The sequence below is a fragment of the Cylas formicarius genome, unplaced genomic scaffold (assembly GCF_029955315.1).
Source record: "Cylas formicarius isolate icCylForm1 unplaced genomic scaffold, icCylForm1.1 PGA_scaffold_1__22_contigs__length_36826433, whole genome shotgun sequence".
Taxonomy (NCBI): domain Eukaryota; kingdom Metazoa; phylum Arthropoda; class Insecta; order Coleoptera; family Brentidae; genus Cylas; species Cylas formicarius.
This window is the reverse complement of record NW_026844264.1, coordinates 17,196,091-17,221,887: the sequence shown is the minus strand read 5'-3', so window position 1 is coordinate 17,221,887 and position 25,797 is coordinate 17,196,091. Positions and strand designations below refer to the sequence as shown.

At 33.1% G+C, this 25,797-nt stretch overlaps 2 protein-coding genes across 5 annotated transcripts; both read left to right on the top strand.

Annotated features, from left to right (window-relative positions):
- Positions 1–1,739: 1,739 nt before the first annotated feature.
- On the top strand, positions 1,740–11,551 carry LOC132697461 (choline-phosphate cytidylyltransferase B-like). Of its 2 annotated transcripts, XM_060663003.1 has the most exons (7): positions 1,861–2,051; positions 2,125–2,371; positions 2,509–2,630; positions 7,181–7,406; positions 8,292–8,521; positions 9,795–10,099; positions 10,876–11,551. In XM_060663003.1, exons 2-7 carry the CDS (start codon positions 2,365–2,367, stop codon positions 11,111–11,113), a joined length of 1,128 nt encoding a protein of 375 aa, XP_060518986.1. In that variant the 5' UTR covers positions 1,861–2,051; positions 2,125–2,364; the 3' UTR covers positions 11,114–11,551. The 2 variants fall into 2 exon arrangements, with proteins under 2 accessions (XP_060518987.1, XP_060518986.1); XM_060663004.1 differs by lacking the exons at positions 7,181–7,406; positions 8,292–8,521; positions 9,795–10,099; positions 10,876–11,551 and adding exons at positions 3,762–3,987; positions 5,005–5,972 and having other exon boundaries at positions 1,740–2,051.
- Positions 11,552–14,493: 2,942 nt separating this feature from the next.
- On the top strand, positions 14,494–25,670 carry LOC132697460 (protein ECT2). Of its 3 annotated transcripts, XM_060663001.1 has the most exons (15): positions 14,494–14,755; positions 14,916–15,262; positions 16,524–16,736; positions 17,421–17,564; positions 19,421–19,624; positions 19,691–20,209; positions 21,327–21,532; positions 21,601–21,742; positions 21,850–22,110; positions 22,164–22,434; positions 22,788–22,948; positions 23,008–23,271; positions 23,336–23,515; positions 24,307–24,564; positions 25,478–25,670. In XM_060663001.1, the coding sequence occupies exons 1-15, from the start codon at positions 14,674–14,676 to the stop codon at positions 25,592–25,594; spliced, it is 3,369 nt and encodes a 1,122-aa protein (XP_060518984.1). In that variant the 5' UTR covers positions 14,494–14,673; the 3' UTR covers positions 25,595–25,670. The 3 variants fall into 3 exon arrangements, with proteins under 3 accessions (XP_060518984.1, XP_060518983.1, XP_060518985.1); XM_060663000.1 differs by having other exon boundaries at positions 19,421–20,209; XM_060663002.1 differs by lacking the exons at positions 19,421–19,624; positions 19,691–20,209 and having other exon boundaries at positions 14,499–14,755.
- Positions 25,671–25,797: the final 127 nt, after the last annotated feature.

The following is a 25,797-nucleotide window of genomic DNA, read 5'->3' as shown; positions in this document are numbered from 1 at the left end:
TGAGGACAGATAGATTGTAAGAGAAGTATCGAATTATCCAAAAAAAAGTGCTCCAAAGATGTGTGTCGAGGTGGAAAGACAGTTTGGGGAAAGGTGTAACCCCGAAACAATTCAATGAAACCCGCGGAAAAATAATTTACATGGTCGAACTGCCAGAAATAATCCTTTCATTTGCCGAATAAATAGATGCGTGAGATTGGCATTCGCTAGAGAGCATATCGATAACGATTTCAGTAATATTTGCCGATGAGACCAAAATAAACTTATTTGGATCCGATAGAAAAAATATCGGTATGGAGAAAGTCTAAAGAAGAATTAAAATTGAAAAATTTTAAAGCTAAGGTAAAGCACGGTGGAGGTAGAGTGATGTTATGGGGCTGTCATCTGCAGGAGTAGGTAATATGCATTTCATTGAAGGAAATATGAACCGATATGTGCATTTGGATATATTAAGACATCATCTGATTGCTAATGCCCAAAAATTAAATATGGCCAATGATACGAAGCACACGTCATTTTGGGTCCGCAGTTGGTTGCTTTATAACTGTCTATAGACACCAGCCCAGTCACTAAATTTGTGGTTGACATTAAAAACAAAGTAAATAGTGCCCCAATATCTAACAAGAATGAATTAAAAGTAAAAATTATTGAAGGATGTAACACAATTTCCCCGCAGTATATTAGAAAATTAGTTAAATCAATACCCAGAAGACTACAAGCCGTTATCGATAATGAGGGAGGCCAAATTATGCAGTTGTTTTTCTCTATTGATTCGGTTGGATTGGATTTTACTTCTAATGGCCACGACTACAAAAAATCACTCGGCTAGATTACGACAATATACAAAAATCCTGAAGAATACCTTCCTTAAAGAAGGGTTTGGACCAATCCATCATCCTCCAGGTTGACTAACATATACAAAAACGGGAACAACTTCTAAATAAATTGTCATAAAATCCGGCTTGGTTACCAGCGTGAATATAAGACATCCGGAAACCGTGTTAACATACACATCATGAAATAACACATCACAAATCCGTGTACATCCGCGTAAGACGAACATTATTTCCCAAGTTTATAGGCACTACGCCTCTATCACTTCAGATAACAAATGTACAAAACAAAATTTTCTTTAAGCGAGACTAATTTGAATCGATTTCTACAGATTTTTTGGAACCGGGCAGGAGCAAAGTCCGCCATGTGCAATGGTTCCGTCACCATATCTATTGATTCGTTTATATTTTGTTTTGCATCATTTAATCTGCGACGTTTATATATGTATAATTTAATTAATTTAAGACAAAACGTAATTCACACTTTTTTAAAAAGCTCTTTACTAACTTAATTTTATTAGTTGTTCTCTTTTTCTTTTCAAATAAATAAAGAGACATTCAGCCAGTTAGTTATTGTTATAGCGACTGCATCATTTAAGCTGTGAGTCACTGTATCGATAAATTTCGTCGTAAGCATATGTACGACCAGGTTTAACATGAAAAACTAATAAACTTATAATAGTATCTACTATGGAAGGGCTACATCGATGAGGTGGAATATAAAAAAAATCTGTTCCAGCTTTTATAATGGTAGTGGTAGTTTTATTGTGCTTTGTTTCGTATTGATAACCAGGTTACCTCCACGATAAATAAACCAAGAAACAGACAGGTGAGATCAGTCCCAGCACCCAAGCTTATGAGCACCATTGCGGTAACTAGACTTGGAGATTGGTGGAGAACTAATGCGCTGGGTTGCAATTGTATGGTGCCATTGAAAATTACTCAAAAATAGAAAAACTTTTAGTTTGACTTTATTTAATGTCAACCATACTTTTGCACGAGTCGCTAATGTTTGGAGGGGGCAGTGAGCGTTGTGTGCACTGTCGTTGCTCTAACGAAAAATTCCGATCGAGAAATGCCGTCCAAATTGGGTTTGTTTTTTCGTTAACTGCGATTTTAAATTGTTCATGAGGTCATTAATAAAAGCAAAACTAAATGTTGTAATCCACACATCTATTTAATAACAATGAGAGATGGACCCAAAGATTTGCAAAACAGGTAATTGTTTGACAATGTGGCAACGTTGTAGGTTTCTCTTATTTTATTATTGGTGTCATTCATTTGCTTTTAGTTGTGTTGCCCTCTGCATATTTGTCAGATGAGTATTGTAAGGTTCAGTTGGAGCTAGAGAAAGTACATTAGTTTGCGATAAATGTCGCATTCCTAGTGCTATAAAATTTGAAAACTGTGCGGTTTTGTAAATCAAATATCCACACGCAAAACGTCAAATTTATGTATCGAAGTGTCCAAAACTAATACTTTCTCGCTTGGTTCAACAATTTTTTCACCGGAAATAGATTACCCTTTTTCGATGTTAGGTAAGATTTTATAAGTAATCTTTACAAATCTTGATTCTAATAGACACAAACTTTTAAAATACGCATTTAAATTTGTTAAGGTTATGTTTAATGGTTTTGACACTGGGGATTTACTGTAAAATATTAAATGCTTTTAGATTTAAAGTCAAATTCTACCGACTCCAGTATCAACCACACAATGCCGAGAAAAAGAGCACGTAGTCATTCAATTGAGGTTACATCATTGCCAATACTGCAACATATTGAGCCTATAACATCTGTAAGTACATGACCATATACATATTTCCGCTATTAATTCAAATACAGAAACCATGGATCTTGCTCTGTCCTTGGTTTGTACACAAAACTATTATAATTATTAATATATAACATTGAATTAATTACACTTTTTACACTCATTTTCCATTTACTTGTTAATATAATTATTACCATTTCCCATAGTAGTCTGTAAAATATTGGTATATAATTTCTGTCAAGAGATTCGTAATTATCAAATTATTTATAATCATAAAATAGAAAATCAAATTTAAAATTTTGGCATTTTCGCATTATTGTATCATAAGTTGTGGATCAGAACCTTCTTTATTTCTTTTGCAGAATTTATTTATTATTATAGTAACTATAATTTCAACTAGTTGAGCCTTGTGTGACGTCTTTAAAATTTCTTATGCCCCAAAAATGTATAGGTATGAAATTAGGATGTAATGACAAATGAGCTTTTAACGACACCCGTCGTAAATGTTAAGTAGGATGTTCAAATGCAAAAATCCTTCTGCAGGTAAAATTTGCTATATTAATTTACTTGGAATTCCAAGTGAAGCTTTCTGAAAGTGAGTATCAGTTTTAAATAGGCGAAAACTTCAAAACTTCCCATGGTAAGTAATGGTAAAATTATGAAATTTGTTCATTTAAAAAAAATATATTAGGTTTATTTGTCATTTGTCATATTTGTAAGACATTGAATCTATAGTTGTCTGACTATATTGACCAGCAAGCTAAAAGGAGTAGCCAAAGATATCAGTAACCCTGCCATTTTGTAATAATATGATTTTTAGGAAGCATTTATTTATTTAAAAGAAAACGCAAAAAGCTGTGAAAAAATAAAAGTAAGTGCCACTAAAGTATATTAGGGACAAGCCAATCTAGTACAATGTTGTTATATGTTCTTTTGCCACAATTTATGTAGTAAAGTTTTTGTGATGTGTTTCCCTTTATTTTAGGTCATTACGCAACAATTTCATATATTTGTTGTAAATATACATATTTGACAAAAATATTTTATTATAGCAAAAAAATATATTTCTCATGCATATTTTATTTTAGTAGCACGAAGTAATAAAAATGATTTACGTATATATGTTCAGTCCAAAATATCGCTTTCACTTTGCAGGGTTACTGCATGGCTGCCCCTTTTAGTGAGGACCCAGTTCCCTGTCGAATAAGAGCGGAATGTGATTATTCTATAAAAATTGATGTGGAAACTGCGAAGAGGGGCGCAGCCCCGAGAACAGTACGAGTTTACGCGGATGGCGCTTTTGACTTGTTCCATCAGGGCCATGCTAGGTTACTTCAACAGGCGAAAAGCTTGTTTCCTAGAGTTTACCTGATAGTAGGAGGTGAATATTTTTCTGAAATAGCAGAATGGTTGTGTAGATTGAATGTTTAAAATAAATGCCTCTGTAATATCTTACATTTACATTTAACAATCAAAGTGTAGAAAAAAAAGGTGAATCTGCGTGCCACATTAATTCGGGCACTAACACAAAGACAATCAAAAGATAGCGAATTTGAGTTTAAGGATTAGCAAATGAGTTTACGCATTTTTTTATCCTTTCTAACTTTAAATTTGAAAATTCGATATTAAAAATAATGTATGTAACAGCCCTTCTGGTTCTTCCTCCGTATTTGTAGCAATGTTATTAAACTATTTGAAATGGTCTATTTGTGAATAGAATGGGACAGGAGATTTCAGGTTCTATTCAGGTCCACTTACTTTGACACTGCCCTTTTTCGATGGTGTAAAGAGCCCTCTGTTTTATCAGCTATTGAGTAGGTCTGAATTATAATACCTATTTATACTCAATCAAGTCACGCCACGAGAAAATAAGCAATTTTTAAGTCACAAGAAGAAGTTGTTATAAAACCTTGTGCATCGCACAAAATTTTGTACAGAAAAGTTTTTCACAATTTACAAGAATTGAATCGTTTTAATATGAGGACTCCTCGGAAGCTTGTAAACTATGCTACGCCACTGGGCATACTAATAATCTGCTTTGCTATTTATAAACAGTCAATTACTCATGAGATAAGCCTATAATTATTTAAAAATGATAGAACGCGTCAATATCATTTCGTGGCATATATTTTTATAAAATGACTCTGATCCTCTTTCCGTAGGAACATTTTGTAGTATCTGTGTAGACATTGTTATTATAATATCAATTCACTTGCAGTAAATTTACCTCAGTTCGATATTTTGATTACATATTTTTTTAATCCTTCTTGTTCCGATAGTATCAACTCTTTTTATTATGCTGAATTTATTCTATGACATTCTGTGGGAAACAGGCATTTGTGTGAAAGATAGTAACTCAATTTTGCATTGTCAAACCTAATTAAACTAACTTTTGCAGTAAGCAGTGACGAAAATATTCACTCGTACAAAGCAAATATGGTACTAAATGAAGCCGAAAGATATGATGCCGTCCGACACTGTAGATATGTAGATGAAGTTCTACGAAATGCTCCTTCAGTGTATACTGATGAATTTCTAGAGAAAAATAAAATAGATTTTGTTGCTCGTGATGATATACCACATGATTTTGAAGACGTTGAAGGGACTTACGCGGAATTAAAACGGCGCGGCATGTTAGTAGCCACAGAGAAAACTAATATGGTGTCAACTTCTAACATCGTCGCTAGAATAGTTAAAAATTATGATATATATGTGAGAAGGAATCTCGCCCGAGGTTATTCCGCAAAGGAACTGAACGTGTCCTTTTTAAAAGAGAAAAAATTAAAATTTCAAAACAAAATGGATGAACTCAAGGATAAGGGTAAAGAACTTATCGATACTCTGGGTGAAAGGACCGACGATATGATCTCCAAGTGGGAGGACGTGTCCAGAGAAGTTGTTGAAAATTTCTTATTGTACTTCTTTAGAAAGCCACTAAAGATATTGCATAATTCTAAGAAAAAAATTTTGAGAGCCATTACTCCTCCAGAATCGACTGATGAAGAAAACTGTGATATTTACCTAACAAAACGTAGGAAAATGTTGTGAACTATATGTTCAATATTTTTCAGTCAAGTGATAATAAAGTGGTGGTATTTGTGTTTAAATAATATATTATATATGTATTTACATTTGGTGAAAAAAAATTTTGTAACTTGATATATATTTAGTGCGCTTTTTTTAATAAAGTCTGAGAGTAAGGGCTTGAAATATTTTTTTGTTACATATTATTTTGATTGGCAAGGATTCTTTTTTTTATGCTTTACTTGACAAATAATTGTTTCATTTATTTCCTGTTCTAATATTTTCACTGGTCTTCTATAACGCTTTAATCCTAAAGGCCCTATTACTTTTGATTAGTTTATAACATTTTCATTTGAGAATTAAAATGAACATTTTGGTAAATATATATGTATGTGTATATATATATATATATATATATATATATATATATATATATATATATATATATATATATATATATATATATATATATATATATATATATATATATATATATATATTTTTTTTATATTGTACACTTTAAGAGGAGGGAATTGATGCTTAATCTTATAAACTATTAGAACGTCAATATTTTTAAAAATACGCCACGCAGATAGAACAGCATCAAAATTGTCTCAGATATTTTGTTATTGAGAGATAGGGCCACTAAAATGAAATTGTAAATTTTTCATATGTTATCGTTAGGGTTGTCGATAAAAGAGCAAAAGTGTCAAGGGTGGCCTGTTTATCTTAAAATCGTCGTGGTCAAATCAGTTTGAATTATTATGCCAAGCTTTATTGGTGTAAACGATACATGAGAACTTTAGAATAATATAAGTGTTTTTCCATTCCTGTTTTTTGGCTATGACCAAATGCTACTTTATCTCGGAAAATATTTGAGATACAACGATAAGTTCAATACAGAATTTGTATGATATGTAGTGGTATAAATTTAAAAAATATATATTTTTTTCTAAAAATATATATATTTTTCTAAAAATATACGAGCGGTCATCAAAAAGATGTAGGTTAAGACAGGTTGGTAATAGTTCATTCTACTTTTGTAGAGTTGTTTCACCAGAATGTTTATCGTAGTCTTGCATAACTCGGGTTTTTAACTAATAAAAAAATGAAGGCATTACTTTAAACTTTAATTTTACAGATTTGGGAATGAAGTGAATAATTTTAATTAATCAATCAATTATTTTCTAACCAAAAAACTTTCAGTTCGCATTACTCGCTTACCAGCTTTTTTTTATTTTTTACGAAAGTGAAGAAAGACCTGTCAAAATGGTCTTCTTAACACACGTTTCCAAGCTCTTTCCACTTTTGGATCGAAAGGTGAAAGCTGCTTTGAACGCGCGAAAACTCGTTTGTTTTAATGACATTCGAATTCTGAATTATTTTGTTGAGAGGAAGTATATTAAAAAATAATACACATATTTGTACCGACGTACGCAGTTGTTAATTTTGGGTTTTATAGTTAAGAAGGGAAGTTTAATACAAACTGATCGTTTAGGATAGATATTGTCTTAGTCACGTCCTATTGGGGTGTGGTACCCTTGTTTCAGTCAACCTGTCGAGAGGCTTTGTTCAGCGATGAACCGGAAGCGGAACGGAATAGGGAATTATGTGACTATACGAAAAAGTTAAGCTACGAGCTCGCTCGTAGTGGGCAAGCTGGAAGACCCGTGCGAGTATACGCCGACGGCATTTACGATTTGTTTCATCAGGGCCACGCACGGCAACTTATGCAAGCCAAAAACGTCTTTCCTAACGTTTACCTGATTGTTGGAAGTAAGTGTCATGATAAAACCAATTTGCTCCTAACTAACATAAGTGGCAGCACATGCAGATGGTGGAGAATTTGACGGAGGAAGAGTTCTTTTTCTCATTTATTTTCTAAATTCAAGCATATATTGGCGTTGGCCAAAATAGTTACACAAAATGAATCGGATATTATTCGGTCCTCCGTTGAAAAAAAATTAGCTTTCAAAAAATCTTCGTTAACTTTTCAAAATTTGCCACCTATCCTAAAGTTATTTTCTCAATTTAAATTACTTAATATACAAATACAAGTACATAAACTGAAATACTTTTTTAACCATCAAAAATTGGGTCATTATAGAGTCATTTTTATTCTCCCTTTCATACTTTAAGTTAGTTTTGGTTAGTTTCATCGTTGACTTCTTGGACACTGTTATAGTACTTTATTAGAATCTTTTTATGGTAGTTCGTAAATATAACCTAGATTTTTTAGTTTTTAGTGTATCCGTTTTGAGTAGGTTTTTTTCTGGTAATTTGTAACAAACTTGAATATTAAAATTTTCAAATTTGAAATTTTTGAATTTTGTTATTGATGTCAACATAAACAACATAAACAATTGAATATTTATTATTTATTAGTGTTTTTCATAATGTCTATGTCGAAATGGTAAGTCAAATAAAATTATTTGAAAATAGATTACCTCACATCTAATCCCGCTTAAGGCCTGGGGACCTACACAATAATGTTTGAAAGTGCATTTTATCAGTAGTAACTGGAAACTCGAAATAGTTTAAATTTAGGCTGTGAAGAAGCCAACAGGATGATTGGAACCCTCTTTGAAAACAATTATTATTACACGACACCGACACGAAAGGTGTGGGATTCACAAAAAATGTTTTTCCAAATATTTTCAGTTTGCAGTGACCGATTGACTCGCAGCAAAAAGGGTCGTACAGTAATGAATGAGGAAGAGCGATATGAAGCAGTCCGCCATTGTCGTTACGTAGACGAAATAGTTCGTGACGCTCCGTGGGAGGTTGATGAGGATTTCTTTGAAAAGCACAAAATTGATTTTATTGCCCATGATGATATACCATATGGAACCGATGATAGTCAAGACATCTATGCAAAATGGAAAACTAAGGTTAGCCTTTCCCTGCCCCATATACTTAAACACTTCCAATACCTTTTGGAGTTGTTAACTTGCACACATAAACACTTACCTTTTTCCAATTTTTGGTTATTTTTAATTTCATGCTCTTCCCTAAGTCAAAAACTTTGAAAATAAAAATGAAAAATAGCAACCTTCACCTATTTCAAAAACCAAACGAGTTATCGATGTAAGTTTTAATCAGAAGCTGTAATTTATGTCTCTGAATTTCCCAAAATCAAAAAATTGGATCTTCAATATTCGTGTGTTCAACTGCTGGGGTGTGATGTGTCACGAATCGTAGAATTCGCAAAATCGCTGAAATATGTAGACAATTATCACCCCATTTAAGTGTCCGTCCCTAGGAACTAGCACATTAAATGTCTAATTGCAAAGGGGCCTCCACTGATAGCTGGTTTGAAAAGTTTTTTTTTTTTTGTTCTATGAAAGTCATTCAAGTTCCAAGCTCTTAATTTGTATTAGATCTATTACTTTCAGAATTACAAAAATATTGTTGGTTTAAAAAACGACAAAACGTTTTTTTTATCAATCACTCAAAAACCTAGAACAAAATTGTTAAATTTTTCAAAAATCAGTAGGGTACCATGATTTAAATATCAATCAGATCATCCTCAACATAAAATAAAAACTGTTATAATAGCACTTTATTTCCAACAGGTAACATGACCCAATTACAGGAAATATGTTATGACAACAAATAAGCGTCCAAAATCAGATAAAAGGTATTTGAGGATTTAATAAAAAAATCCTGTTTCTAATAAATGTTTTTGGCGATATATACCTTAAGTCCCAGTAAGGGCAACGACGTACTGTATTAGGGGAACGATCGCTCGTAACCATTTGAAAATAGAATTTTAATACCATACCTTGTTGCCTTTACTGGGACACCTGATATATGTATCCTAGCACTTTGTGTATTTTAACTTGGCCTATCTACCGATCTGTATTGGACTTTAACGATAGATAGAGATTATCTATGGATCTATCTATTTCGGACATTTGTTTTGACGTTAACTTTTTCCTTGAATTTTAATTATCCACAAATTAAGAATGTTATAATCGAATTCAATATACTCGTTAGAGATTCTCGCCTTCTGTATAGCTTGCTACCTATCGGAAATTTTGAATAAAATACAGGAAGTTTTATTTAAAAAATCGTAAAAATATCTTAAAATCTATAAAAGGAACATGATACTTTATAGTTTTGTTTGAAAGTGTGAATAATTTTTTTCCTTCTCATATTTAGGGTATGTTCGTGGCAACTGAGAGAACCGAAGGAGTGTCAACATCTGATATTGTTGCCCGTATTGTACGCGATTATGATATTTACGTGAGGAGGAATTTGGCACGAGGATACTCCGCGAAGGATTTAAACATTTCCTATTTAAGTGAGAAAAAGATTCGATTGCAAAATAAAATGCACGAACTGAAGGATAAAGGTCGTAAAGTCATGGATTCGATAGGCGAGAGAAAGCATGACATGATCACAAAATGGGAGGAAAAATCTAGGGAGTTCATCGAAAACTTTTTATTACTTTTTGGAAAGGAAAGGTAATGTCCTTAATTTTTTTTTGCTGTCCGTATGTCCTTATCTTAGAATGGCTAAGTTATTATAAGTTAGTGTTGAACTTTAAAGTGCGTTTACATTGGTGCGCTGCGCCAACGAACCATAGAAAACCCGCAAACGCGCATTGAACATTCAATTGTAATCATATCTCTGTCACGCGAGAAGAACTTACTCAATTTTAATGATGAGCTCTCTTAATGGCAAGTTTAGAAAAGAAGAAAACGACTTTAGTGGCGTACTGATCTTTTCAAAAAAACACATAGTACTGAGCTAATGTTAGGTTTGAAGTGCGTTTATTTTAATAGGCATTGATGAGCTTATTCAAGTTATTTTTTGGCCACTTCATTACCATGAAATCTTCAAAAACACAATAAAAGCGCACGGAAAACAACCAACCTCTTTTGTCTCCGTCGCAATTGCGCCACTAACATACAAAGGGGAGCGTCGAAAAACCAACATCTTGGAAACCGGTACTAATATAGACTAATCGGTGCGCGTGCGCGGCGCGGTGCTGCGCACCAATGTATACGCAATTTTAAGGTTAGGCCATATTTGCACTAGGGATTTTACTTTTAAGTTTAGGGTGGCTTTATTTTAACTTACTACATTCTCAAAAGCACAACCTCGGTAACACATACAAAAAAAATACTTTGGTAAAATTTACGGAAGTAAATGTGTGCTGTTTTGCAAAAAAATTATTTCCTTTAACTTACTATCAATGATTTGATTTTAAACTTTAATAATCAAATACATGTTTCAGATTATCAAACATATGGAATGAAAGCAAAGACAAAATCTTGAATGCGTTAAGTCCACCCGGTTCACCACCCGGTAGCCCCACCTTAAATGGCGAATTCTCATTCCATGATGACGATACTCCTCCTAGAAAAACTCCGCGTTTTGAATCTCGCTCGGCATCGTCGTCACTTCATAGTATTTATAATCAAGACGATTATAGTGACGAGGAAGAAGATAGCTTTGCATCCGCACAAAATTAAGTGTTTTATGTATTGGGACAACTAGGGAATTAGATGTACTAAAGGAAAATCAAGCAGTGGTGGCATTCGCTAATGAAATATTGTTACCTTGGACTGATTTTCCTTTATTATAAAAAAGCTTTCAGAGAAATTTCAAACAATTTTTATTAAATTATTTTATAAACACTAGTGTTTTTTGAGACGGTGATATATACAACATGATGTAGAATAATATATTGTTCATATTGTTGAAGTTTTTGTTTCTATTTATGCATATTTATTGAAATATTTGTATATGTTTATACAAATTGTGTGTTTGTATGAAAGTTTTTATATTTACCAAGTTCACCAAATAAGAAAAAGGTCTGCTTATCTAGTGAGCTGTTTCATAAGTAGCATTAAAATTGTATACCTAAAATTTTAGTATTGAATAAAAGGAACCTCAATTAAATTAAAGAAGTCTTTTTTTGTCTAACTTTGTTGTAATCTCAGAGTTATAATAATTTACAAGGTGCAATATTTTAATAATCCCAACATTCTTCTGTAAAAACTCATGGTCCAATTGAAGAAAAACTTGGGAATATTAATAGATACAGTTCCACCCTAATTAATAGTCCCCTCTTTTAAGAATCTTGATATATTTAGATCTGCAAATGTCACTTTTGACATAAAAGGCAAAATATTCCAAACATAGTAAGACTTGGGTTAGAATATTATATATGAAATGTCTTCAAAACTTCCAAAGAATCCAGAAATGCCTTAAGATACAGAGTGTTATATTTAAAATAAGTTGTTAGTTGTTCATGAAAATATAAAACTTACCGTATATGTAACAGTAAAATATTTTCAAAGTATAAGTGAATCCAAATAAGTTTTCCTTTAATTTTTGTTGATTTTTTAGATGTTCTGCCGTATTGTCATAATAAACGCGGTGCGTTTTACAACCAGTCTTCAGCATAAGTATCTCGCTCGTAAAAAACATCAAAAATTCTACATAATATATATAAAAAAAAAGATTTCGATTTTATTTTTTTCTGAATTTTTCCCGCTAAACCATGGTGACTCGGATTATTTTAATTAGTTGTTTACTAGAATGGATTCACATTATCTTTTCATATATAGCGGCAACTAACGACGCATGAGTGATTTCAATATTTGTAAAAAGCACCCTTCTAGGAAGTCCTTCAAACAAAGAATTTAAAAGTATTTAATCGATTTTGTTACTTTACCAACAAATATAATGAAGTAAAAATTGTGCCTAGGTCGGTCATCCTTTTGATGCTTTTTCGTCCAAATTTCACTCGTCAGAAATGGGCCAAATATTTTCCTTATATTTCACTTACGCTACGCTAATTGAGTTATATGGATGACTATCTTTTGGGAAATTATTATTTTATAAACGGTGATTATTAGATACGATTTCCGACGAATGCATTTTGAACGAAGGTCTTACTTAGGTCAAACAAAAAGAAATAAAGTAAAATATATGTAAAATGCACCTGGTATATTGTAATTGAAATACAAATATTCATCAAAAGAATAAAAATGCTGATTAAATAAAAATCGTCTGACTGTTTGTTTATACATTTCAAGTGATAAATTAAGAACAGCATTTTTAAGCGCATTAAAAAATACTTTGTACCGGTTTGACACCTTTCCAAGCGGCAGTAGGTAATAACCACATTGTCCCGAGCTCTGGTTTGATAGTCATGCAATTCCTTATAAATAGTAAATAGATGCGGATTTTTCTTTATAAATAATAGATTTTCTAAAACAAACAACGAGGGCAATATAAGAATTTCCAAGTCTCGAAAGGTATTTTTACAGTCCTTCTGATAACCAAGTCCACTGAACGAGAACGTATTCACCAGCTTTAGGCGGCAATAATATTTTCGTAGATAATTGAATGACGCATGCCTCTAAATTTCTGCCTATTCCTATTCTCACTGCGGTGCGTCCATGTCCTTTATGGTCAGGGAACTTCAGTTCGATCCATTATCTTCCTACTCTCAAAGAAGTACAGTACTTCCTGCAAGGAGAGTGGATAGTTCCTCGGGCTCAATGAATTGGGCCCCTAGTATTCTTAATCGACTGCCCCTTAGTGGTGCGCAGCTGATTAGGAGAGTTTTCTCCTCCTCTAAACACAACCTGTGTCTTGTTTGGATTCCCACCATCGTTCGTAGTTGCGCGCGAAACATCTCCACATACTCAACTCGTTTTGAGAAAATACTACCGTACAAATGCTATATCTAAGCTGAAACCCTCAAGTGGATGAACTGTCAGCGGACATGTTGGTTATTAAATGCCGTACGGTCATTGGTTGATTTGAAACTGAAACTGATTTGAAAGATGTTGAGAACGAGATTTCAAATCATCATCGCTTCACAACTTCCTGTGTTATCAGCATTGAGTAGCGCCTCCATATCTAGTTGCTATATGCAATTAACTAGCGATTATCATTCATCGTAACATACCTCAAAGCATGGTCACATATGGAAGCGAACCAGTCGCATTTGTTAGTTATTTCATCCATCTATCTGTACTTCAGTGAGTTACGTTATAAAGTGGCGCAAATCTGCAATAATATCCGTTTCTTTCAAAACAACCCTCTTTAGGAGTCAGTGCGACGAGAACGATATATTTTAAAGTGAGACAAATCATAAGTAGTTGATGGCGGTCAGTGTGTCTGTAGGTGCATAAAAACGCAGGTCACTGTTTGGTACGCTCTGGTACAAACGCAAGACAAACACAATACAGTTTTATAGAAAATAATATATGTTGAAAAGAATGATAAAATAAAGCGTCTTTCTCATACCATGCAAAGTTCAATCAAATTTTTAATAAAATTAAGCAAAGTATGTCTTTTATCATGCTTCAGTGTAGTTCAACAAGATAGCAACTCTATAAGGATATAATTTTGTGGCTGTGAAAACTGGGAACCTACCATTTATGGCTAATGCCTAAAACCTACCGAAAACATCCGATCGCTCCCAATCCCGTGACTAAAGGGCCGAAAACATCCGAAGTGGCTCGTGACCGTCTGTAACCAAACTCTCCCCAAAGTTCACTTCAACTCAAGGACGGTTGATCCATACATAATTGTTTATTTTAGAGTAGGCAATAGGAGAATTTATTTATTTATTTTTTTAATTTGATGAGCTTTTTTTCGTCCTATGACACTCAAAGTGGCACATATAGTTTGGTCTGTGAATGGCACCCTTTTAAAACTTTTGCTTAACACTTACGGCAAAAATTAATGCGCGTAGTGAATGACGTTATGATGAGAATCCACACGTCGAAAACATTTTTGGGGACAGAGGAAATAAATTAGTGACTGACCAAAACACGACAATAACCGAACGGTTCAACCAATGAAATTGCCGAATTTAACTTCAAAGTTTGGTGATGCATATTTTACCAACCTAAAGTAGAAACGTCGGAAAATGTCGTTGATAATAATTTTTAGCCAAAGCATTCAAGAAAAAAGAAAATGAGTGGACGGTGATGAGCAATAAGTAATCTATTACACGTTTTCCGTTTTTATTTATTTTGTGTTGATGTAACAAACTTCCTTGGCCAAAATGGACGATTGTAACGCTCATATTCACCCTCAAAGTTCTATCTGTAGTGATTCTAATGGGGAAGAAACTTATAAATGTCATGGTAGGTTTATATTTGCGATTTTCTTTCATTCAAATCGTTTTTTAAATACTTGTCCGGATTTTTCTATAGGTTATGTTACTTATTTCAAGGTTAAATAATAAAGATTTGCTTTAAACCTTATACAGTTTTGCAAACTAGTCAAATAAGTTATTTATTTTAGTGTCCACCGAAGCAGATAGAAGAATATGTTTAATAGGAAATCTAAAAAATGATGCAGTTCTTCGTTCCGTGGCGGAAAGTTTTAATGTACCTGTAGTTACTTCGGAAACTGGACAGGAATATCTCGAAGACAACAGTTGTTGTACATTTTTTGTAATTGAAAATTTCGATGGAGATGTTTACAATACCATTTGTAAGTCAAAGCAATCAGTGCTGGGCCCACCTGCATTGCAACAATTAGCCAAAAAAAACAATAAGGAATTACCTGACAACACAAGGCCACTGTTTAATATTGCCATGAGGGGAGTTGTTGTGTGTTTTACGGGATTTAGAAATAAGGATGAACTGGTAGGTACTTTCTATATAGATAAGTCTTCAAAAGTATTTTTTTAAGATTCTTGCTTACTTGGGTGTCACTTTCCTTAAGGTCAGAGAGATGTTGCATGAAGCTCAGTGATATTCTGTCAGCTCTCTGACATTTCGATTATAATTCCTCCTCTTACTAACTTATTTATAGTGGTATTAAAATAACAATCTTTCCCGAATCTAAAGAATCCTAATGCTAAAAGTATTTTATAGTATTTTATATTTTATAATTTTTAGTGCTCATATTGGTATGTGATAAATTTTGTATTTGATAATTGATGATGATTGATGATTTGATTGATTGATAACAATGAAACCAAAGTTCAACCAATTTTTTGAAAAAGGAAAAAGTAATCCTCCAATATTAGGTATATCAATGAAAAATCACTACAATTTCTGCAAGTTTTAGTTATTGTTGTTGATTTAGTAAATCAGAGTACAAAAATATTAGGTATTGGTCAAACAGCCAGAAGAATATCTTTTAAAGAATACACTCGTACAATTACATCTTTACTCTCAGACTAAGATTGGAGGGTTTCATTGGTATTAATTTCATTCCATACACTTTGTTGTGTGTTTAAAAAATATTTTTTTCAGCCATATATTGAACTAATTAGCACTTATAAAGGGTTATGTCGCAAACCTCTCGGCTCTTTGAAGTTTATCTAAAGCTGTAAAAAATCTATATTACGCATTGATTATTGTTATTTTTCAATTTGCGGCAACTGATCACAAAGTTTGTCATGTGAACTCGGTGTCAAAAATAATGACACTGATAAGTTCTTGTTATACTTGTAAAATAACGTTTGGTCATAATTTAATTGATTAATTTGATAAACAATTAATATTTTGTTTAGTCCGCTGCGGTTTTAAAGGAATAAAATATGTATATAGGGTGGTCAAAAGCTTAAACTATACATATAAGACTTAGTTATCTTTATTCCAAAGAAAATGTTTGATAAACATGTAATTTATTTTATTTGGGTTATTTGATTTTTATTTGGGACAGCCATGGCATAAGTTAACTTCAAATAGTTTTAGAACTACATGTAATTTGATTTATTCACTCGCAAATTTTCTGTTTTGCCTTGTATACATTCCAAGGATGCTTTGACCCCGGTCAGATGTTGTGATGATATATTTTGCTTGAATTATCACTGCTTATTGTTGTACTTTGTTCTCCGAAAATATTTAATCATAGACTGGATGTCTACAATAATATTCACTTCTTGCTTTTTGACAGACAAAACTAGTTCCCTTGATCCATCATATGGGTGGATCAATAAGGAGGGATATGACAGCAAAGGTGACACACTTAATAGCGAACACATGTGGAGGTGATAAATACCAGTACGCTTCCACATTCAAAGTTCCTGTGATGAATCTTCAGTGGGTGGTCAGTAGTTGGGAGAAACGGTTGGATTTAGATTTTAGCGCCACTTTGGATACATTTGTTGTGAGTAAACCGTTTTTAGTGATTCCATTGATAAATTATAGTTAAATAGATAAAGTTTTTGTTAAAAACTACCAATGATTCTTGTAATCAGATTGGAATATATTTTTACATATATCTACAAATTTTACTCCTGACTTTTGATGCTTGTACATTCAATTTCAAACTTTTCTATATCAGTCAATAACTAATGCGAACTTGTAGAATTACTGCTAGAGGGTGAACAGGTAGAACAAGACAAACGAAATAAGTTATAGAAAAAAAACAAATAAAAAGTATTTAAAAGATGATTAGTAAAATTGCTGTATGTTATTTTAATATCTCCCATTCCAAATGTTGTTGTATAGTTCTATTTTAATATCTTTATTTCTTTTTGTTTAATTTTCTATATTTTTCATTGGGAGAATCTACGTTTGCTTTGGCTAGGACTTTTCTATCTAATTTTTTTATGGTCAACGTGTAGAGATTAACATCTTGCAACCTCTGTTCTGGTTGTTATTTATTTCCTCCCTTAAATCTTTAGTAGCTGGAATATCAGACACATAGACAAAAAGAAAAATGTAAATATATTCAAAGTTCAGACTGGTTTAGGTGCTTAAAAATTGTTCTTTTTATCTCAATATATAATATAATATACAATATGTAATATAATAAAAAATATATTTTGATTTTTACTACAATTTTCAGGCAAACTATAAACTGAAAGCCTTCCATGGTGCCAGAGTTTGCTTTTTGGGTTTTCCAGAAGAAGAAGAGCTACACATGGTTGAGGTTTTGGTCGCCAATGGTGGTATGGTAACATCTGCGGATGACCCTAATTGCACGCATGTGGTAAGTAGAATAAATATCCCCATTTACTATTTCTCCTTAACGCATTCGTTAAAGCTGAGATATAAAAAGTAAGATGGGATTTTCTTTGTGTATTTTATATGAACTCACCTTGGAGGTATTTTAATATTTTAAGCTCTTGATAACAATGCCCGAGACAATAGACCTATGTGGATATTTAGTAACGCGTAATTTCCTACATGTCAAGACTAATTAAATATTGCTTGAAATTAATTACAAAATACTATAATCTTAACTGATTTGGCATATGGAATAGGTACTTTTTGCAGTTTGCTTTTCTCTTGTGCAGTGGTTGGGTTTAGTTGAAGGTCTTTAAATTATAGCTTGCTTTTGCAATGTGTGTTGGGTAAAGCAAGAGTAGTTCAAAGATTGAAAATATTAATGAATCGTAAATATTGATGGGAAATGGATATTAATTTCTCTTTTTACTTACACTTTTTAAGATACATGAGCATTCTTTCTGATAATTTGGGGTTCAGTCAGTTATGTAACTGCCAGTACTCTCATGATGTTTGGCCTGTTTGTTTTAAAAAACTAAATATTTCTTATCTAATAAATTTGTGGGGCTTTTTTTAAAAGAAAGTAATAAAGGCACCATATTTTATTTTCATTTCAAGTTTGCAAAAAATGACTAGATTTTATTTCACCTGAACTTGTAACAATGATTTTGGTTAATTTCTCTGATCTTTGGATTGCAGGCCGTCAATACCATAGTATATGTATATGATGTATTGTGGTAAAAAATGGTTTTAGTTAGTTTTAGTCAACATTTTTTTTGTAAATGTTTTCTATTCTACACCTGTAGTTATTAATTATTATTAATTCACCATCACATCACACCAAATTTTGATTGTTTGCTTCCCTTTGGAAAATATGAGAAAATAACTTTTAGCTTAAAATTTCCTGGAATATTTGTTTTGATGAGAACAATTTAGTTTAACAATCTTCAACTTATAGCTCAGAACATGAGACTTTTATAATTTTATATATACAGCTCGGGTGGAAATTCGTTATCTAAAAAAAGAAAAAAGTTAATTTAAACGCAGGTTCCTGGTGTTTAGTTTCAAACCTTTTTAAAAAAGGTTTTTTTTTTGCAATGTAGTAAATATTTTTTTTGTTGAAATTTAGAAATAATGATAATAACTAGCTAATTTTACTTCAACTCCGATTAAAATTATGAACTTTAGTGTCATCGCGGGGGTATGTCGAATAGTATTGTCAAAGAGATTTACGCCACTGATTTTTTTATTTACTTTGAATTAGCCACAGAAAGTACAAGTTTTTTGATTCTTGAATTGTCGTATTATCTTGCTTTCTTTTTGAGTAGAAAAAATAAAATCGTGAGAATTGACGTAACGTTTTTTTCACGTGTACTTGATTTTACTAAATTAGCAATAAACAAAATATTAACAATGACCACCATCAACCGACTTGTAGGGAATTGTAACCTATGACTTAATTTCGCACTAGCTTTCTTTTATCTTACAATCTACATATTTCCGGACTTACCTTTGTATAAACTTTTTCCTATTTTTTTTAAAGACAAATCTCCAGGCGAACGTCAGCCCATATTTTTTTATTTTAACAGTTATCAAAAAATTCACAATTTGATCGAGATGGAACCATATTAGTCTAATAAAGCTTTGCAACTTAAGGGGAAGGAAAGACGTTTTATAAATTCTAATTTTGCATGTATATCTGCATTGATAAAAACTAACACTTATCGTGTCCGTGGTTAGAAAAGAACAGTTAATATTATCATACACAATTGATTTCCATTTTCTTTGAATTATCACAGATCTTTGAATCACTCTTACAAGACTGGTCATGGGTTTTAGGTACTGGAAAACTCGGAGGTGTTCGCGCTCGACTCAACAAGTGCCCATCTTTCACCCAAAATTACCTCTACCCTTAAGAACCTCCTATCTGAACCGCCGCCCTCTCCCAAAACCCCCAATAACAACAGTATTCATAATTGCGCAACAAGCAAAAATAGTAAATGTTTGGATACACTTTATGAAGCATCGCACAACGACGATTTAGTAAGCGAAATGGGCAGTATATGTTTTGAAGATCAGTCCTTTAATATAAGCAATATTTCGTTTAAGAGGAAAAGAAAAAACGCGTCGCCCGAATCGAATTCGGAGATAAAGAGGAAACGCGAGAAATGTTACAGTGAAAGGAGGAGGAAAGTGTCTAACTTTTTCAAAACCCCAATGAATTATTTTTCAAACCGACGACGTACCATAGACGCCTCAACTTTCAATCACTCATTAAATGACAGCATCGTTTCCACGTCGGGTGTTTTTAATGTCGAAACCATCGATAATTTGAATTCTTGCCTTAACAGCGAGGACGCGACTCCACAAGGTTATACGAATCGATCGCGTAAGAGCCTCTTTTCAAGGACATTCAGTTCATCTCGGTTCAGCCGAACTAAGTCGAAAAAGTCTGTAATGAAATCCACAAAATTATCCGTCAACGACGAAATCGACGGACTTGAACACAAAATGAATCACAGTTGTTTTGCGGATATTTCCATGAATTCCGTTCCCACTGATCCCTGCGGTTTTAATGGGCTTTCGGATGGAATAGCAAGGCCTTCAAGGACTACTGCTGCTCTTGCGGTACTAACTTCATTTCACATTTCATGTAAAACTGTAATCTGCCAAAGGACAAAGCAACAGTTTTCCAATTTCTCAAGATTACTTGAAAATTTTAGTCAAAAGTTTCTAAGGGGTAACAACACATAAAAGAAGGGAAATAAATTTCAATTAAAAAAACGACTCTGTGCGTCTCTAGTAGTCGATCATTTTCTTATTGCAACTATCGGAGGCTGTGATCTTGTATGTTTAAAATATTCTAACTATCGCAGGATTGCCAGATCTACTTAAAAGGGATAAAATGTTTTAAGTATTAAACGGAGCACCCTGTATATTGTTGAAACTAGAAAGAACTGGAACTGTCATTGTCTTTATTTGACTTAATTACGCAACATTTCATACTAAAACATTGTCTCCTACATTCAGAGAAACGCTCTACATTAATCTGTTGTTGTTCTGAACAAATTTCAAAATTTATTTAATATGAACTTACTTTACATTACTACACATTCTGAACAGATCCAAAGTAGACTCTGTTTAATAATAATTTTATTATTTTCTAATATTGAATTAACAACTTTGTTTTAATGTTTTTTTTATAACACTGTCAAAGTGCAAGTCGGTTTACATGTCATTCTGATGAGGTTTGCTTCTTTGAATTGTATTGTTTCTATTGGAGCTCGCTTAGTTTTTTTTTTATGTCATTTTGAATTACCTCTTGGAAGTTAGTACTTACTTTTGTTTTGTCCGGTAGTTGTTTGATTTAAAAATTTCCTGTGCCAGTCTGTTTATTGTAGCATTATCTGTTTCACACGGTATGAGTAAGGGTTAAAACTGCATGAGTCGGTATCAAAAATAACATTCCCACTAGACACTAATTGTTACAAGCATTTTATTTTATTTAATAATTGGAAATTTTTGAACCAATCAACATTAATGTAAAACTCGTGCTTGAAACCTCAATTTCGTCAATTGTAGACAATAGTTTGCTAAACTAACGTAATGAAAAAGACGTTGAGGTTGTAAGAAATGCACGTTTTATTCAGCTAAGATTCAGCTAAACTGTGTTTGTTATGGAAGATTATTTATGAAACAAATTTAATGTCACTAATATATCTTTTGTGACTCCTGTTTTGTGTAGGTGGTAGATGAATCTTCTATCTCGGAAAGGCCAGATGTACCACTTAGGGCGTTTGTTGTCAAAGCTGAATGGTTTTGGACATCAGTACAAAAAGAATGTAGTCTTGACGAGAAAGAGTACCTGTTTGATGACTATATTGAACACGCCATAGTAACGCCAGGGGCACGGCGAGATTCACATGCTGCAACGCCATGTAGTGCAAGCAGGTAATTCCTATTTCTCTAAATAATTTGTAATTGTTTAACTAGCTCTTATTTAAATTATTGATGTTTAGGCGAAAACGTAAACGAATACAGGAAACACTTCAATCATTAGTACAAACTCAGTCTCCTGGCCTCCATAAAAGAAGATCATCTGTGAGTGATGCTGGACTTCTCTCAGTCTCGGGTTCTTTCTTGGATTGCACTGCAAGCCCGGTTGGTATACAATTTTAACCTTGATACAGTCTTCTTAAATAAAAAGTTTACATTGTAGCTGTTTAGTTTATTTTTCTGTTTCATAATATTGGTATTTACTTAAATAGGCTGAAAAGGTCATAATTGATGGCGCAGAACCAGTGCTAGAAACCCCACGTAAGGCTCTAACACCAAGGCACCAAGTCTTCCTTGAACTTCTTCAAACTGAATCGAATTATGTAGATATATTACACACTATTATGAATATGTTTAAAAAACATCTGGAGGACATGCCAGATGAAGATGCTTTACTCAATAATACAGAATTGAATCTCATTTTTGGTAAATTGCCTCCAATCTATGAAACCCATTTGAAAATGTTAGATGAGGTAAAACTTAAAAGGTCATTATTGTGACTGTGATCTCATGGGTATTATTTTAGATGAGGTGGTTGTCAGCTCATTGGACAGAGGATAAAAGCATAGGCAACATTATAATAAAATATTCAACCGAGTTACAGAGAGCGTACCCGCCTTTTATCAATTATTTTGAAGAGATGAAGGAAGTTTTATCACGTTGTGACCAAACGAGACCGCGATTTCATGCTTTCCTGAAGGCATGTCAGACGCGGCCAGAATGTGGTCGTCAGAGCTTACAGGAACTTATGATCCGTCCTGTCCAAAGGTTGGGAAGTATTAGCTTGCTCTTGAATGGTGAGTATTTGTCAATGTGGTTATTACTGCTATTAATTTTGTTGTGTATTGAATTTTAAAAATAATAATCTAAACATCCATAGTCCAGTCTAATAGTATGACTAAAATGGGAAATAAGTTGACAAATGGTAAAACTAATAGTATTGCTTCAGAACTACTTACTCATTAAGGCATTTGCTCAAACTTTATAGACCCTTCAGTCATCTGTACAAGTATTACCTTGGTTATTACATTAATTATCTGTTTTAGTGTGTATTATAATGGGCACTGTTTATCCCTCAATAAATACATTAATTAATCACATTATTTGATATATCTTTGCAAAACTTAAATAATAATCTTGTCTTTGACAGATATTTTAAAGAATACTTCAAAAACAAACCCCGATAACGCAGCCCTTGATCAAGCGCTGGCAGCTCTTAGAGAGGTAATGACCCACATCAATGAAGACAAACGAAAAGCTGAGGGCCAAGTAACTCTTTTCAACATCTTTAACGATATAGATAATTGCCCTGTAAGTAAAATACCATCTGGGTCGTGATTAGATTAGAAATTAAAGCTTGGATATTTTAGCCGGACATAGTTTCGTCGCATCGTAGTTACATAGCGAAAACAGAAGTCATTCAGCTATCATCTTCAGAGGGTCTTGCTAGTAAAGGCAACAATTTGGTTTTGTTCCTGTTTACTGATCAACTGGAAGTGTGTAAGAAAAAGAAGACCTTCAACAGTATGAAAAGTCCATCTGCCACCGTTAGTTCTTCATTTCAGTTGCAAGGAAGACCTACCATCAAACCCTATAAACACGTTCGAATGATGGCTCTTAATACAATAAAAAAAGTGAGCTGATACTTTAGTTAGTTTTTGGAGCTCATTCATTTGGCTTTTCTTCATTCTTTCACAGATAATTGACATCAAGGAAACAGAAGATTGTCAGAAAGTATTTAGTTTGGTTTGTCGTAACAATGATGAGCTTAAGGAACGGCTGTATTCATTCACGATGGCCGATGAAGAAGTGGATAAAGTCTCATTTTTAAAACTATTGTCAAGGACCATGGCCAACAATGCGTGTACGGCGGATGCGGTATGTGTTATGCTGAAAAATAAGTTATATACTACAAATAAGTACAATACATGAATTTTATAAATATTCATATATGTCATATAATTTTCGTTCATATAGTTTGCTTTTCTAAATGTCTTGTAATTTCAAATTCGAAGTTTCAACAAAATATGTAAAAAATTGAGAGATTTGTTCATTAAGATTTAAAAAATATTTATTTTTTAAATAATGTTTAAGGCCCTACATTGTGGACACAAGGTGCAAAAATGAAAGATTGCATAATAAAAGTCACATTAAGGATCTTATTAATAGTCACCTTAGCCAATATATGAGAACGTGAACCCAACTTAAACTTTTAGAAATTAGATAGTTTAAATTATTATTAATTATGATTCAACCTTAAAAATATATCTAGTTTTACAAAGTATGCAGACCATGAAAAATATTCTTGGGTTATAGCGTTATCATAAATACGACCGAGTTCCACAGGACTCTTTGAATGTCAGAGTGTTGTCGCGAAATTAAAGAATAGTGCAGAATATTTTAAAGTGAAATGGGTACAAGTGCTATAAATTCATGAGAAACGCATGGTATTTTGTGAAGAAATGATTGAACAGGCTAACCAAAAGATTTTTTACCGAATATTTTATTCACCGATGAATCTTTATTTTCGTTACATGGCCGTCATAATCCGGCGGCGGCTGTTGGGTATTCAAACCTCCATTTATCTTTGTCACACTAACAATAACCCTATAACCGAATAATATTTTTCGTGACTTGTATATTGTTTAAAACTTAACTGTTGCGATTAGGATAAGTTTATGGCTTATCTGGAAGCTCATCAGCTGGACATAGACACCAGCGATCTTACGAATGGTACCTTATCGAAGGCCTTGAAGTTCGCAAAAACGAGGCTAAAAGTCGGGCGGACGTTTTCCTTCAACAAGTCCACACCATCGAAATTGAAAAGGGCAGTTAGTTCCATGATGTCGCCGTTTGGCAGCTCAACGAATTTAACGCCCGCTTCGCAGCTGGCACAAATGCGACTCGCCAGCTACAGCAATATTAATGTAAGTAACTATTCGCAATATTTTTTCAGTCCTCATCCCTACTTGGCAAGGTCCATAAATTTATTGCTTTGCGTGGAAAAGGTTCACGCCATTTGGATGGAAACTCGCAGTCTTTGAAATCTATACTATATACTATACTTTTTGGGTAACTGATTTACTTTGTGGCCTTTAATGTTGTATTTTCTAAAGTAGCTTGGAGGATAAAAACAATTATAGTCCAATTATATATATCAACCTTTTTAAAAGAGCAGATGAGTAATTATCAACTAGTTTGGTAATTCCCATAGTAGTTGATTTGAATTTGAAGCTCACGGCGTTTAAGGAGAGACACATTTGCCTCCGTCTTGGATAAGGACCATACGTGACCATAGAATTAATTATTATTTATTTATTATTAATTGTGTAGTATTTTTCAAGATGCCAGTTCTGTAGTAAAAGTATTTTCTCTCTAATTTTTCAAACACACTTCCCCAAGCTACTGTGAACATAGTCTCGGGTCACTAATTCCCATATTGGTGAATGGTAAATTAGCCACTCAGGTGTTGACTTTAGCGGAAAATGTTGATGTCGCTCATTTAGCTCCTCTAAGCGCTAAAGAAGCCAACAGGATGATTGCCGAAACGTTAGCAAGTTCAGCTCAACAACAACTGACGCAGGAGGAATCCTGAAGTATTGTATTTTCTCTCGGATGATATTTTTGTAGTAAAAGTATTAATTAGTTTTTCACTATCCATAACTTTTCAGCAGATAGCAAAATATATATTCAAACATGACTTGCTAAGTACTCGGAAAGAATAGTAAGAAAATTTTATGTACCTACAGCTAACTAGTGTCTAACCTCTATCCACACGATTGCACCAGATTGCTATGTGTATATCCTTTTAATGTATTGAAAAACAGCTTCTATTTTCAGGAATTAGGCAGTGGTGAAAACTCTGAAGAATCTCCCCCCATAGCTCCTATGTCTGTGCAACCGACCCGTAAAGTTAAGGCTTCCTCGTTAGGTGTAAATGCTTTAAAGCGATTATAGCGTTTTTATTATATTTTTTTTTATCGTATTTGTACATATTACAGTTTTTATTATATTAAAAGGATGCAGTTTTAAAGTTTTATCTTCGTTTACCACTTTTTGACACCCAATTTTGAAATTTTATAATTCGCCAGATTAGTCTTTCAGCTTGAATTGCGAAAATTGTATTATATTAATTAGATTTACAAGTTATAGTGGTTTTC